This window comes from Heptranchias perlo, chromosome 4 (genome assembly GCF_035084215.1).
Source record: "Heptranchias perlo isolate sHepPer1 chromosome 4, sHepPer1.hap1, whole genome shotgun sequence".
In the NCBI taxonomy this organism is placed as follows: Eukaryota; Metazoa; Chordata; class Chondrichthyes; order Hexanchiformes; family Hexanchidae; genus Heptranchias; species Heptranchias perlo.
In genome coordinates this window covers 77472267-77486902 of record NC_090328.1, presented here as the reverse complement: position 1 = coordinate 77486902, position 14636 = coordinate 77472267, and the positions used below count along the sequence as shown (strand labels likewise).

The 14636-nt window shown below is 39.9% G+C and overlaps 1 protein-coding gene across 1 annotated transcript in view; it reads right to left on the bottom strand.

Annotated features, from left to right (window-relative positions):
* The window catches only part of dapk1 (death-associated protein kinase 1), a 176104-nt gene that overhangs the window by 49314 nt on the left and 112154 nt on the right, over positions 1-14636 (bottom strand). Inside the window, exons 13-17 of the mRNA XM_067983180.1 lie at positions 13029-13127; positions 12575-12673; positions 8338-8436; positions 4433-4630; positions 1045-1242 (exon numbers count right to left, since the gene is read on the bottom strand). Of these exons, the coding sequence (XP_067839281.1) occupies positions 1045-1242; positions 4433-4630; positions 8338-8436; positions 12575-12673; positions 13029-13127 (693 nt within the window). The remainder of the gene's footprint in view (positions 1-1044; positions 1243-4432; positions 4631-8337; positions 8437-12574; positions 12674-13028; positions 13128-14636) is intronic.

Below are 14636 nucleotides of genomic sequence, written 5' to 3'. Positions count from 1 at the left end.
TTCATTTTTTGAAGTGGGAAAGTTCTGGATGGTTTCTTCGGCAAAGGCAAAGTTACTCATAAGACGATTGTTCTACAGCAGTGTTGTCCAATATGTTAGCCACATGTGGCTAATTGGGAATCCAGATGTAGATAACTGCACTTTTGATTAGTTAATAAAAAATGAGTAACAGACACGTCGTTGATCATGTTATTGCATACTCATATTCGCATGTGCATTTTAACCGTTCTCTACGTTTGTTGGTAAAATGGGAACAAAAAGCAGAGCGTGAGTGTTTTTCGATTGTTGTGAGCGCTTTACTTCTTTGGTCATCATGACCAATCAGAACAACCGCTCCAGGCCAGCAGAAGAAAGCAAGCCCAACCAGTAATGAGCAACTCCAGCAGGGCACGTCATGGCAAAGAGCAAGCAGCATCCAACCATGTTCTGGATGGAGAGCAGGGACGGGTCTGGCATGTCTCGTGTGAGTCAACATTCTCAGCAATCGCACTGAGCAAGTCAAGGTACCGGTCGCAACACTAAGATTTGCTGTGTCTGATCAAGTAGTGCTAGAATCCCAACCTTTGGTGAAAGAGAAAGACTGCAAAGTTTCGCACTGAATAGTGGTAGATGTTTGTTAAGTAAATATACACGAAATGTATTTACCTGTATTGTGTATAGGCATCTTCTACTGAAATTAGTGCCTGAAGCTAAAACAATGTCGCTGGTCAGTGATTTCTATTGTACAGCATTGTTCTACAGTACTTTGCAAGACATCACCAAAACTGAAAGAATGGTTATTATTTGTCCAACTAGTGATTGGGTAGCTTTTCCTATAGAAAGGATGTTAATTAGTCACAACAGGGCTTGGTTATCAATGTATTTGTTTCTCCAGGAAGAAGCTGCGAGACTTATCTGGTACAATATAGGAATCAAATGGTAAAATCTGATTGTAATGGTATTATACAACTGTATGCTATTGTAATATAATCTTACGAAAGGGAAATACAAACATAAAACAAAACATGCATTAAAGTAGAAAAGCTTTAACGATGATGGCATTACCTTATTAGTTATATCAAGGTTGCAATTTGCATCACAGAGCGCCATAACGATAGCTATGTTGCCATCTTTGCAGGCCACGTGTAGAGCTGAATTACCATGCAGATCTTGTACATCCATGAAGCATCCTTGACTTAGTAGGTACTTCACAACCTCTATTTGACATCTACGTACTGCTAGGTGCAGGGCCGTGTGACCATCCTGAAAGAAAAACACATTTCTAGCTATGACAAAACATATTGGGGTAGAAATTGGTATACATTCAATACTAATTTAGCATTGCGACAGCCTATGCCCAATCAGCGCAGGCATTGGTCTTACTGCCAAATTTGTGGGACCCATTTTCATGTCGTCCCAGGCCGGACACCTAAAACAGGCATTAGGATCCTTAATGGGCTCAGGCCAATTTCTACCCAATATGCAGACTACCCCCATCAACACCAACTCTCAAGCAGTTGAGTTGGTGGTGCACTTGACGAGAGTTTTAACAACTCGTTGTAGTACCAAGAATGTCCTGAGCATGGCAGTCACGTGAGGAAACTGGTCGCATGTGAGGAAACTAGTAACATTCGCGCCAGTCAAGCAAGTAATATGTGCACCAGACAAGTGCCAGGCAATGTCCATCAACAAGAGCAAATATAACCACCTCCCCTTGACATTCAACGGCATTACCATCACCAAATCCCCCACCAACATCCTGGGGGTCACCATTAACCAGAAACTGAACTGGACTAGCCATATAAATACTGTGGATACAAGAGCAGGTCAGAGGCTGGATATTCTGCGGTGAGTGACTCACCTCCCGACTCCCCAAAGCCTTTTCACCATCTACAAGGCACAAGTCAGGAGCGTGATGGAATACTCTCCATAAGTGCAGCTCCAACAACACTCAAGAAGCTCGACACCATCAAAGACAAAGCAGCCCACTTGACTGGCACCCTATCAACTACCTTAAACATTCACTCCCTCCACCCCCGGCACACTGTGGCTGCAGTGTGTACCATCCACAGGATGCACTGCAGCAACTCGCCAAGGCTTCTTCGACAGCACCTCCCAAACCAGTGACCTCTACCACCGAGAGGGACAAGGGCAGCAGGCACATGGGAACACCACCACCTGCATGTTCCCCTCCAAGTCACACATCATCCTGAAATATATCGCCGTTCCTTCATAATCACTGGGTCAAAATCCTGGAACTCCTTACCTGACAGCATTGTGGGAGAACCTTCGCCACATAGACTGCAGCGGTTCAAGAAGACGGCTCACCACCACCTTCTCAAGGACAATTATGGATGGGCAATAAATGCTGGCCTTGCCAGCGACGCCCACATCCCATGAACGAATGAAAAAAAAACAAAAAAAAAACTGGCATGTGAGAAACTGACCGCATCACAAGCAGTATTAAATGGAGAAATATTTTAACTGAAGTGCCATTTGCTAACAACTTGGGCATTAATATCATATAATCAGGAAATTTTGAAGCAAAAGTAAGAAGGTCCTTGCAAACATGCTCCAAGTGTTACTTTAGAAACTTCCTAAAGATAGCAGTAGGGAAATAACTTTAGGCCCAACTGGCAAATAAACAGCCTGACTATTTGTGGAATTCTGCCTCTCTAATCTCCTTGTGGAATTTTGCGACTTAATTTATTTTCAGCTCTCGAGTGCAGAACCTGCAAACCACTCCCATTCACTAGTTTCTCTTCCCAATTTTATCCATTTCTTTTTCCCGCTCAGCAATTCCCCTCCTTCCCCCCCCCCACTGGGAGTTCACCTGTTGCTGGGCTATGGTTCCACAGACACTAGTCAAGCTTCGGTACCTTTCCCAAGTTCTAGCCATCAGGAGCAGAATCCTAGTTGATTTTCCAGACCGTAACCAATTGTAGCACCACTACTCCCACCCCCACATAAAGATCAGCAAGCTCAGCACAAACTAGGGATCACATTTAGCACCTTGCTGGTCTGCATGCATGAGCTACTCACTGCTTAAACCTGTTGAGCCTACTGTTCAAAAGCAGTGATTTATCACCTGGGCTTTGGCTCCACAGTTGCATGCCCATGTACCTATCCATCATTTGAGAGATTGGACAGTAATGACCATTGGCTGTACGTGTGGGTGGGAGTGAGCAGCATCATAGCCAAACCCGGTTGTATACTCATCCAACTTCCACTTTCCATGAATTGCAACCCAGACCTTCCTGGACTATATGGCTCACTACCATATCATTCATTTATATCTTAAGGGGCCACAGCAAATTCAGAGGAAAGAAAACATTTTTCATCTGTGTAACCTAGAATCTGACTTGCATCCCTTTCCTTCTTGATGCTGCAGTAACATTGTAAGCATTTGACTTAATTTCTCCATTTGAAGAGTTACAGAAAATCTACACCTGACCTTTTGGTTTCTTGGTGGTTTGATGACTTGTATTAGCTCATTGGTTTCTAAGGTTCAAAAGTCCAAAAGGTGTCATGTTAACAAACTGAGACTTCTGAAATTTGCTAACCACTTCTGCTTACTTTGGTAATTGTGAAAATGAAAATCAGGTACTTGCAACCATTACACACAAATTCGTGTGGAATAACTCAAAGGTTGCGGAAATGTCATTCAGTGCAGAGCAACAAAGGATCCTATTTCCACACGGGTTACACTTTCATCGTATCAGCAGAAGACTATAACCAAAAAGGTGCTCCTAAAATGGTGCTTGTTTATTTTGGATTGCAGGAGATTGACATCCATGTACCACTCCCTGAGTTTTCTCCTGTAATCCTGCTCTCATGCCAGCGGCAGAATTGTACATTCACAATGCTGCTGCTGGGATGAGTGTGCCAGATTTAACAATGTAAACATGGGATGCCTGTGCCTGGATGCTGGTCTCCAGCAATCCTAACTAAACAATGGTTGGTGTAAAAGTACTCAACTTCCTTACAGCAGGAATCACTGCAGCAAGTAATTAGGATACATATCACATCATAACTGCAATCTGGGGAGAATGGGTCTGCTCTCACAGAATGATATTAAGCATGAGAAGTGACTCATCGGTGAGTCATGTACTCAATCCCTTCACGTGTCAAGAACAGAGCAACATGATTAAAGCTGTAATATCACTTTCGCAAGAGCAAACGTAAATACAGGACTATTGGGGACACTGGAAAATAGCAGCACAATGCGCTAGCAGCCACTGATGGCAATGGTGATCTTCACTGGCTTTACTGCCAAAATAGCAATAACACACAGCCAAGATTCCAATCAACTAGCTCCATCGCTTGCAGCAAAGCCTATAGAAAAACACATCAAATAAGGAGTGCATGTGAAAATCACTCATCTCCTAAAGGAAGTGATTTGTAACATTACGAAGTTGGAAATTCAAATACAAGTCATATATTCAGAACTGACCGTGTCAATTTCATCCATGTCGGCACTATGTTCCATCAAACACTCTACAATATCCACATAGCCTCTCGCTGCTGCAGTCAGGAGGGGAGTCTCTCCTTCTTTATTTTTAATGTGAACAGCACAGTCAGCTTCACAAAGTGCTTTGGCCACAGCATAGTAACCATGCCAAGCCGCACAGTGCAAAGGAGTTTCTTGGTCCTAGTGGATGAAAAATAAAGGGTTATAATTTGACAACAGTGAATAAATTAAGTGCAACAGAAATCAAGTATTAAAAGATAATCAAACCAGAAATAAGATGCTGCACCAGGGGCTGCATTAGGACAATGCAACCTGTGCAATTGCACAGGGCCCTGAGCAGATCCAGTGATAAGTATTTAGTATTATTGTTTAGTAAAATGTAGGGCCTTAAGCCGAACCTTTGCATGGGGCCCCTGCAAGGCAGTCAGAGCTCCTAATTTGCACGTGTACTACCATGCCAAATTAAGGGCAGGCTGAATGACTGGAAACTGAAGGAGTCTGTGAAACTTCCAGCATAAACTCAATAGGGCATATTTGCCCATCACTGTTATTCAGTCCCATGTTAAGATTTTTATGTTTCAGTCCTAAACTTAAATTTGTTTTATTTGTTTTGAAATAACCAATATTAACAAGGTTTTCCTCCAACTGTCAAAGTTCAACCATTTGGTAAATCACTGTTCGAATTTTGTTCCATGCATATTTTGCATAAAATATGCAAATAGCTGGTGTTGTGTGCGCAATATCAAATCAATCAAATACTTTACAAAGAGACATTTGAACCTCTCTAATAAACTACTGTGAGTTTGTAACACAGGCATTAAACTTGTTCAAGTGTTGGTATGGGAAGGTCTGTTGTGTAATGAATCAAAGTTGTAGACAGAATGGCTCCATTCACACAATAGGCAAGTACCAAAGTTATAGTCCAGATCATATATAAAAAGAAAAAATAACTGACAACTTCAAGTACTTAAAACACAGTTGTTTTAATCTGTTTCCCCCCCCCCCCCCGCCCCCGATCATTACCTCCATCTACACCCTGTGGTTTGACAAAACTTCATTGCTGTGGCATTCGAGTTAGAGATATAATTATTATTGTCAGTTTGTAGAACTGGGCAATCTGACTGGCTGACCAGTTGGCTTAATTTACAAAACCTAGTAATGCTATTTAAGTAACACTAACTCAGCATTTAAAAATAAATCATACATCACACTTGATTGTTTTTAAATGGATGTCAGGAAGTTCCTCTTCACACAAAAGAGTGATCAATGGATTTCCAGTTTGGGCAGTGAAGACGAAAACCCTAGAATCATTTTGCAGTCGGGTGTTGTGATGGGGGAATTTCAGGGTGGATCAACGAAGATGGGGTGAATGGGCTTTAGGCTGCCCATCTGATGGTGATATTGTATGGTACTGTCAAAATTATGATTTCTTTTTTAAAGAACAGAAAGAAAAATAAAATATAGCTAATGAGCTCATCCAGTAAATGGAATGCATGGTGTGATGCTAGATTAGGTTCAATTCTGGGTCTCTGCTGAGGTTGCTGATGGGAAAAACATATCACCCAGGATCTCTGCTTCTTATATCTAGTGGTCCATGTTAAAGTGCAAGTATGTGGATATTGCACAGGGACAGAATCAGGCTTGCCTGTGATGCTCACTGTAGGCTAACAGCCTGCTGACAACTATCTGGGGTCGCACACAAATAAGTCACTCCTGTAAAGTACCATACCTCAGCACGAAGGGTAAATTAGGGGAAGGAAAAGGCAGCTAACAAGAACATTCATTCATACGGTCACTGTATGATGAATGTTACGCTGAAATTTTTTGAAAGATTATTTAACCTACCCTTGCATACCTGCGGTGCAACTGTTCATGAACAGTATGATTGTGAACTCTGAATCTGCAATAGCAAAGTACAGACTTTATGTTCTGTTGAGTATTCCATAAATGTCAACAGCCTTCACTAACATTTATTGTTCTTCATTTTTATTGCCTATGGGCTAAATAACCAGTACTCGCTGAATCTGCATTGTTCAAACCCAAACAGTGGGTGTCGTTACTGCTACAGAGAACTTAGAATGGACATATCACTTTTAGGTGTCACATTTCATCTATAGTGCTGGAAATCCATTGGTTGAGCTTGAATAGGATTTCTTGACATAGTTTACACATGCATGAATCACCAATTGCAAGTAGTTTGAATGGAAACTCATTTTGCATTATTTCTATAAAATGCCTTCAATCACATTTTTTAATGCCTCATTTTGACAGTTTTTCTCAGGGCTGATGAAGTTTCACACAAGTTCCTAGCTGAGACACCTCTGCCAGATCTACTCACAATGGCTGTTGAAAGATGTACGAGTAGTTCCCAGGATGTTCTGCATCCTTCCCTGCAGAGAAACTATTAGCCTTGGGTCTAATCCCTCTCTTGACGTACAAGACACCCAAGATTGAGAATATGTTATGTAGGGAATCGTGGGTACAAATAAGCTTCCTACCACTCAAGGGTACAGCACGCTGGAGCACCAACAGGTTGTCCTTAAAATTCTCTCATTTAGAGTTGCAGCAGCAGATATTATAGGGCACACACAAAACATACATACATAGCTCTTGCAGCTATTAAGTGCCTTCTGCTGAAAAAAACATCCACATTCTAATAGTACAGGACATTTAGTTCATTTCCTGCAAGCAAATTCTTGATTTCAATTTCCAGAGGGAGGAAGGGAAAAATTGGAGGGTGTCTCCTAATAGGTAGTAAGAAAAGTATTACCAGAGGTCAGGAAATAATTAGGGCATCCATTTCCTCAGTTGACAAATGGCGTGTTGTGCAGGAAAAAAACAAGAATCGAGTCATGTGGTTGCCAGCCAATGAAGAAAGAGAAAAGAGAATTCTCGGTATTCTGTAGATGACATAGAAATGCTAACTCTGTCCTCAAGTACCAATAATTATGTAAACTACACCCATCATTGGATGTGCTGCTGAGCCACACAGACTGGGTAAGATCCCTGATATGTGCTGAGTTAGCTGATCCAACTGAACCAATAGTGGTGGCACAACAAAAGCGGCCTCACTGTTACCAGGCTATGAAAAACACTCCTGCTTCAGATCAATTTCCAATAAACCCTGTTGGAAAGTATTACATTGACATCAGTTGAAGATAGTGAGGCCCAGATGTGATGTTCCCACTGTCAAATAGCTGGTCAACACCTCTTGTCCAGACTCACATGAAGAATGACCATTTGGATGAGGGACAGTACTCCAACAAGAGCCACCATCTTTAGGACAGCATGAAAAAAAAACTTTCATTGAAAAAAGGCAATTATGTAAACTAAGTAAAAGGGATACTAAATGGAATGTGGAATTAAATCTATGCATCTTTTTTGATTAACAGTTTAGGATTTTAAAAAATGCTTTGAATTCAATCTATTCCAGTCTACAGAAGTGATGTATATCTAATGGGTAAAAGCCACTTAAAAAGTGCTTGCTACTTTATGGGGCAATAAATACATCAACATTTACTGGTTTGGGAACTTGCTTGTAAACAGCAACCTCCATCACCACAGTTTCACTTTCAGAACGTGGGGATTATTTTTTCAATTTTTATATGTTACAAACCATCAAATTTAGTTCCCTAACAATTTCCACAAAAGTGAAATGGCTGGAATGAGACACAAATTTGGTTTATATTCAGAACATATCTCTTTATTCCAATTACCTTCCATAATTCACTTTGTGCTTGTGAATTAATTGGTTATGTGCAAGTATCAGTAAAACGGATGACCCAAAAAACCCAAGCTGAATTGTTTGTCGTCAATGTTGGGGTAGAAATTATGGTTTCTTTGAACTGTCACTTTTGAGGCGGTAGATCCATTATAAAAGCTCTTACTCTGTCTTGAAGATTTGGATTAACCCCAACGTTGCAGAGGTATCGTACCACTTCCACATTACCATAACGGGCTGCCACATGGAGGGCGGTTTCACCAGACTGCCGTGAAATATAAAAACAAAAAATTCAAAAATCTAGTTACACATGAATTGAAATCCACTATATTATTTAAGAGTTTAACTCCCCTCACCCCCTCTCGTAAGGCCACATTTTATAAGCATTTGTAGTGGGGCTTTCTGATAAAGTATTTAAATATGCACCAGTTTAAAACACTAAAGCAGAAATAGAATAATAGAAATGGACAAGTAAATAATTACAGAAGCATTGATCGCCAGCTCTTTTTTTAAAAATGTAGATGAACTTACAGGAAATCAAAATAAAGATCAGGAACAAACACAAAATTGGTGTGGGGGGGGGGGGGGGGGGGAGCGAGGAAGGAAAGAGCGGGAAGGAGGAGAGAAGAGCAGAAAATAGGGAAATTCGACTGATCTAATGAAGCAGATTTTGTAAGCATAACTATAATTAGTTTCCCCTCTCGTCAAGAAAACCTAAACAAGCGCAACTGTGTATGCAAGTGGGTTCACAGAATCCTATCTACATACTATAATGTTTTTACAGATTGAATCATTTTAAATTGTTTTCAAGATTGTAGTCATATTTTGGCATATATGTCCACATGCCTGATCTTTGGTTGAGTGGTTTCTCAATGTATTTCTTCTTGATTGGTTAAGTGTTTTACACTCTGTTTCTCTGGACATCAATGGCGAGATGAGTAAAGCACAAAATAACCAATCACATCCTGTAAGAGGGGCAATTTTCTTATGAAAATACATTCTCCAAGATGCAACTGCTATGACAGCTTCCCACTTCTTTCTCCATCATCATCCCAATAAGAGTATAAAAAACAAAATGGCAATTTCTAGCATACCATAATGGATATGGTAGTGTCGTGGTTATGTTACTGGACTAGTAATCCAGAGGCCTGGACTAATCATCCTGAGAGTGAGAGCTCAAATTCCACCATGACAATGAGAATTTGAATTCAGATTTTAAAAAAGAATGGAAATAAAAAGCTAGTTTCAGTAAAAATGACCAAAGCGGTCGGATTGTCATTAAAAAAACCCAATTGGTTTTAGGGAAGGTAACCTGCCATCCTTACCCAGTCTGGCCTATATGTGACTCCAATTGCTCTGAAGTGGCCTAACAAGCCAGTTACCACCATCTTCTCAGGGCAACTAGGGGTGGGCAATAAATACTAGCCTTGCTGGCAACACCCACATCCCGAGAATGAATTTTAAAAAACTCCACAATGCTTCCCAACAGCTTTAGTAATGCACATTTCTTCCCCCTAGCAGTCCTCCACCTTCCTGACACCGGCTTGGCCTCAACTCCAAATTGCTGCTCACTCTTGATCTCGGCACACTCAGTGCTTCTACCCGATCCTCTCCTTCATGCCTCCTCCCCCCAGCTTCATCATTAAGAATGGCACTGCCCCTTCCCAATGCTATATAAGCGATCCTATTCACTGCTAACTGTACTCTACCAGCTCACTGCTAGCATATACACTGCTTGGCCTCCTATCCCTTCCCCAGCATCCTCTTATTGTCAATCTGCTCGGTCATCTTGGCTGCAAGCAGCACTTTAGGAGATGTGCTACTTATAGGCGGTCACTGTGATTATTAATACTTTTCAGAATAAAGAGCATAATGTTTAATAAATTTCACAAGTGTATGAATTCCACGATTTAAAGTCATTCAAGGATACTGTAAAACTTTTAAACATTGGTGTGGAAAAATTGACCAGAAATTTTTTTAGCTCATTCTCTCATGCAGTTTCTATCAATGGCTGATTACATTCCAGCTCTATGCCAATGAACCATCAGTCAGCACTTGTTTTCAAAAATGCATTGGCGTTGTGCATTCTCACACCTCCCAATCTAGTCACTTGAAGTTCATGTAAAAATGACAGCCCTCGCGAAATTCCAGTTAAGCTTTTGGAAATATTTCTAAAGAGCTACTAGCAGCCTTTCCTCATAATAGATTTTTCTTTACTTGACTCATTAATTCAACACTGCAGCCTCTGAACTATTTCTCCTGCCACATCTCAGTGCAATGCACAGAAATTCTTATAAACAGCAATGAAAACCAAAACTTCAGCAACACGGCTCTTAAAGCTTCAGATTTTTTAGGACGATCATTTTGTAGGGTGCATAATCAAGCAAAACTAGCTTTATAGATTATATTTTACACAAAGACTCAATTTAGGATATTATACCCTTTACTGTAATTAACCACAGGGAATTTGTGATTTCAGCTAATCCCTCATTTCCCCCCAGCCATTGCAGATTATTCTCATCAAGTCATCCTGCACCACTTCACATACTCTAAATCACATCAGGTTATTCTGTATCTTGTTCCTGTCAATCATTGTTATCTGAACGTACAGTGCTATTTACCATATAGCTGTAATATTAGATGTTTTATGATTTCAAAATTAGATTAGTAAAAAAAAAACTTAATTTGCCAAAATATTAAATGAAGAAATTGGATTTCTTCTGCAGTTATTACACTTGGTAAAGTGAGTACAAGAAGAATGCAGAATTATTTTACCCATCAATTAAGATCAAGACTTCTCTCTTCCTCCCCGGCCTGGTTAAAGAAGGAAATGTTCCAGACATTTGATGAAGGAGGAAGAACTTGCATTTATATAATGCCTTCAATGTAGAAAAACACCACATGGCATTTCAGAGACGTGAGGAAAATGGCCACCGAGCCAGAGAAGCTGATGATATTAGGGAAGGGTGACTAAAAGCTTAGTTGAATAGGTGAGTCTTAAGGAGTGTCTTAAAGAAGAGGGAGATAGTGGGGTTAGGGAGGGAATTTCAGACAGTGTGGGAGCTTGGCAGCTGAACACAGAGTTATCAGTGGTGAGCAAAGGGAGGAGGTATGCACGAGAGGCTTACTCAGAAGAACAGAATATTGAGAGGGGATGGAGGTTTGTAGAGGTAAAGGAGTTTAAGGATAAAAGGAGACTGAAACCAAGGAGGGATTTAAAGAGAAGCACAATAAATTTAAATTGTGAGGATGTGGGAGCCAATGTTGGGCAGCCAGGATGGGGGTGATGGGTGAGTGGGACTTGGTGTACGATAGAATACAAGCAGCAAAGTTTTGGACAAACTATATTTTATGATGGGTGGAGGATGAGTGGCTGGCAAAGGAAGCACTGGAATAATTGAATCTGGAGGTGAAAAAGTCATGAATAAGTGTTTCAGTGGTGGATGGGACTGAGAAGGTGGCATGGATGAGTGACGCTATAGAGGTGAAAGGTCTTTGTGATGTAGAGGGTACGAGGTGAAAAACAGCTGGGGGTTGAACAGGATGCTGAGTTTGCGAAGAGTCTGCTTCATCCTGAAATAGTGGCTGGGGAGGGAGATGGAGCAGGTGGCAAAGGAGAGAAGTTTGTCGCAGGGACCAAAATCGATGGCTTCGGTCTTCATAACGTTTAGCTGGAGGAAGTTAAGACTCATCCAAGACTGGATGTCAGACAAGTAGTTAGACAGCGCAGAAGCAGGGGAGAGGTTGAGAGGGCAGTGGATAAGTAGAGCAGGGTGATATCGGTGTACAAGTGGAAGATGACCCCCCACATCTCCTTCAAATGATATCCCCAAGGGACAGCATGTACATAAAGATGAGGGGGCCAAGGGTGGATCCTTGAGCAACTTCCGGGGTGATGGCAGAGGTGGGAACAGAAGTCATTACTAAAGACGCTCTGCCTACGATCAGATAGTAAGAGTAGAACCAAGTGATGGCCATCGCACCCCTAGCTGGACAACAGAGGAAATGTATGGGAGGAGGATAGTGCAGTCGATCATTTTGGTGATAACTTTATAACAAATGTTTACTTGCAACTATCTACAAAATATATTAGTTATCCGGGAGTCATTTTTTAAATTTGTGATTAAAAAGGAGATACTACCAATGCCTGTTATTTCCATGAAATCACATTTTATACATTTTGACAAAAAATATTTATTAACTTATAAAAACTTTGAAAAATTTATTGAATGTACAGGCAGGACAATAACTGTGGTACTTCTCCTGATCAATTCGTTCATAACAAAAATATGACTCCACCCAAATATACCTTCTTTTTTAATAAACTAATTTAAGGGTGTATTTACTAACTATGAAGGTGACACTAGTGTTAATTTTAAGTTGTAACCAAAATGTTTGCTTACCTTGTCTTGTACATTCAGTGGACATTCTTTCCGATGCAAGAACTTTAGCGTTTCAGTATGGCCATGCCTTGCTGCCCAATAAAGTGCATTTGACCCAGACTACAAGCAATTGAGATTAATTTTGTGAAAAGCAATCTAAAGTATTTGATACACAAAAAGGAATGTCATTTTTAAGATAATTTGAGGTAAACTTCATTGATCTTATTCACAAACCTATGAACATCCAGTCAATTAAACAAAGTCTTTAAAATATGTCTACAGAAACTGCAACTAATTTTTTTACTTAAGATTGCAGGAACTTTAAGGAAATTATACAAATAGCAAGTAGTTATTTTTTTCTACAGCACATTGCAAAATGAGACTTACCAGTAACGTATGATAACTCTCAGTGATAAGAAATAAAAGATTTTCAGTCAAAAACAAGACATTACTTTTGTAAAGTTCCTGTACAAACCTTGTCTTGTACATCAATCTTTGCTCCCTTCTGGATGAGCAACTTAAGAATCTGGATGTTTCCACAACCAGCTGCAACCATCAGGGGAGGCGTTCCATGCTGCAGAAAGATTAAACAAATAATAATGTGAAGGGAAATGGAGATTTAAGTGTCCAAATTTCCTCTTTTGTTTAAATTGAATTAGAAAGACTTGCATTTATATAGTGCCTTTCACGACATTGGGGTATGCTAAAGTGCTTTATAGCCAATGAAGTATTTTTGAAGTGAGTCACTGTTGTAATGTGGGGAAACGAGGCAGCCAATATGCACACAGCAATGTGATAATGACCAGATAATCTGTTTATAGGTGTTGGTTGAGGGATAAATATTGGCCAGGCTACTGGAGAGAACTCCTCTGCTCTTCTCCAAAATAGTGCCCTGGGATCTTTTACGTCCATCTGAGAGGGCAGATGGGACCTCAGTTTAACATCTCACCCGAAAGACGACACCTAGGACAGTGCATCACTCCCTCAGTACTGCACTGTTTGACAGGCAATGCTGGGACTAGAATTCTCAACTTTCTGGTTAATCTAGTCAGTGATCACCTGGACCACAGCTTGTCTTTAAGAAGTCATGATTTAAAAGCATTCAGGAACAACAGTAGTATTTTGTCAGTGAAAAGCATACTAGGAAGCTACTTTTACTAGTCAATGATTTTGTTTCACCTTATTCTTATACAAGTTTTCTTTTGCTTTTTACTTTGTAATATCATGCATTAGGTGAAGTAATTCATCTGCTAAGATTACATAATGGACCTATCCATCTTTTCCATACATCATAAAACTCAGGCCCAAAAGACTATCCTTATGTTATGATTAAGTCTTGTACTACAGCAATGAACTAGTCATATTATATTTGTCTTTTTAGTCCGCTGTTTGAATATTGGTTTAATTCTGCACTACTGGTGAGTAATCAACTAGCTGTCAGCAAAAATACATTTTACAACAATTAAAATTTAAAAAGAAACTTTATAGGGCGAGAAGCTGGGAACAGCACATTAGAAATCTGAAGCAGTGTGACCAAGGATGTGGCCATTTCCAATGCTGAGTTGGGTGGGTGAATTAAAAAACCCTACAAATTTTGTTGGTAGCTTTATGAAATGATCCTACTCAATATAATAAAGACGTACTTCTTTAAATGGAAATTGATCTGCTAAATAGCTTACTAGTAGCAATCCAGTATAAACTAGACATCCAGAGCAATCAGCTCTTTTTTTTCTTTGTGCTTTATGTTAATATATCAGACAGCCTACAGCATTTTTGCACAATTTTGATTACCGTGATAACGTGGAATTATCTACAATAACCATAATTACCAAAGGAACACAAATATATTTATTATGCAAGTGTACAACTTGATAAAATTATATGCAGCATATACTGGAATATAGTGAATTTGTTTTTTTTTTATCTTCTTACATACTCTGTCCACTATTAAGTCATTGGCCTAACTTCTGCAGTTGTTTTGCCAAATACAACATTTCTTTTTAAGACATTATATTATGTGAAGATTAACGCACAATAGGAATGTTATTATGGAAACTGGGAAGGAAATAATTCTAAAGGCATT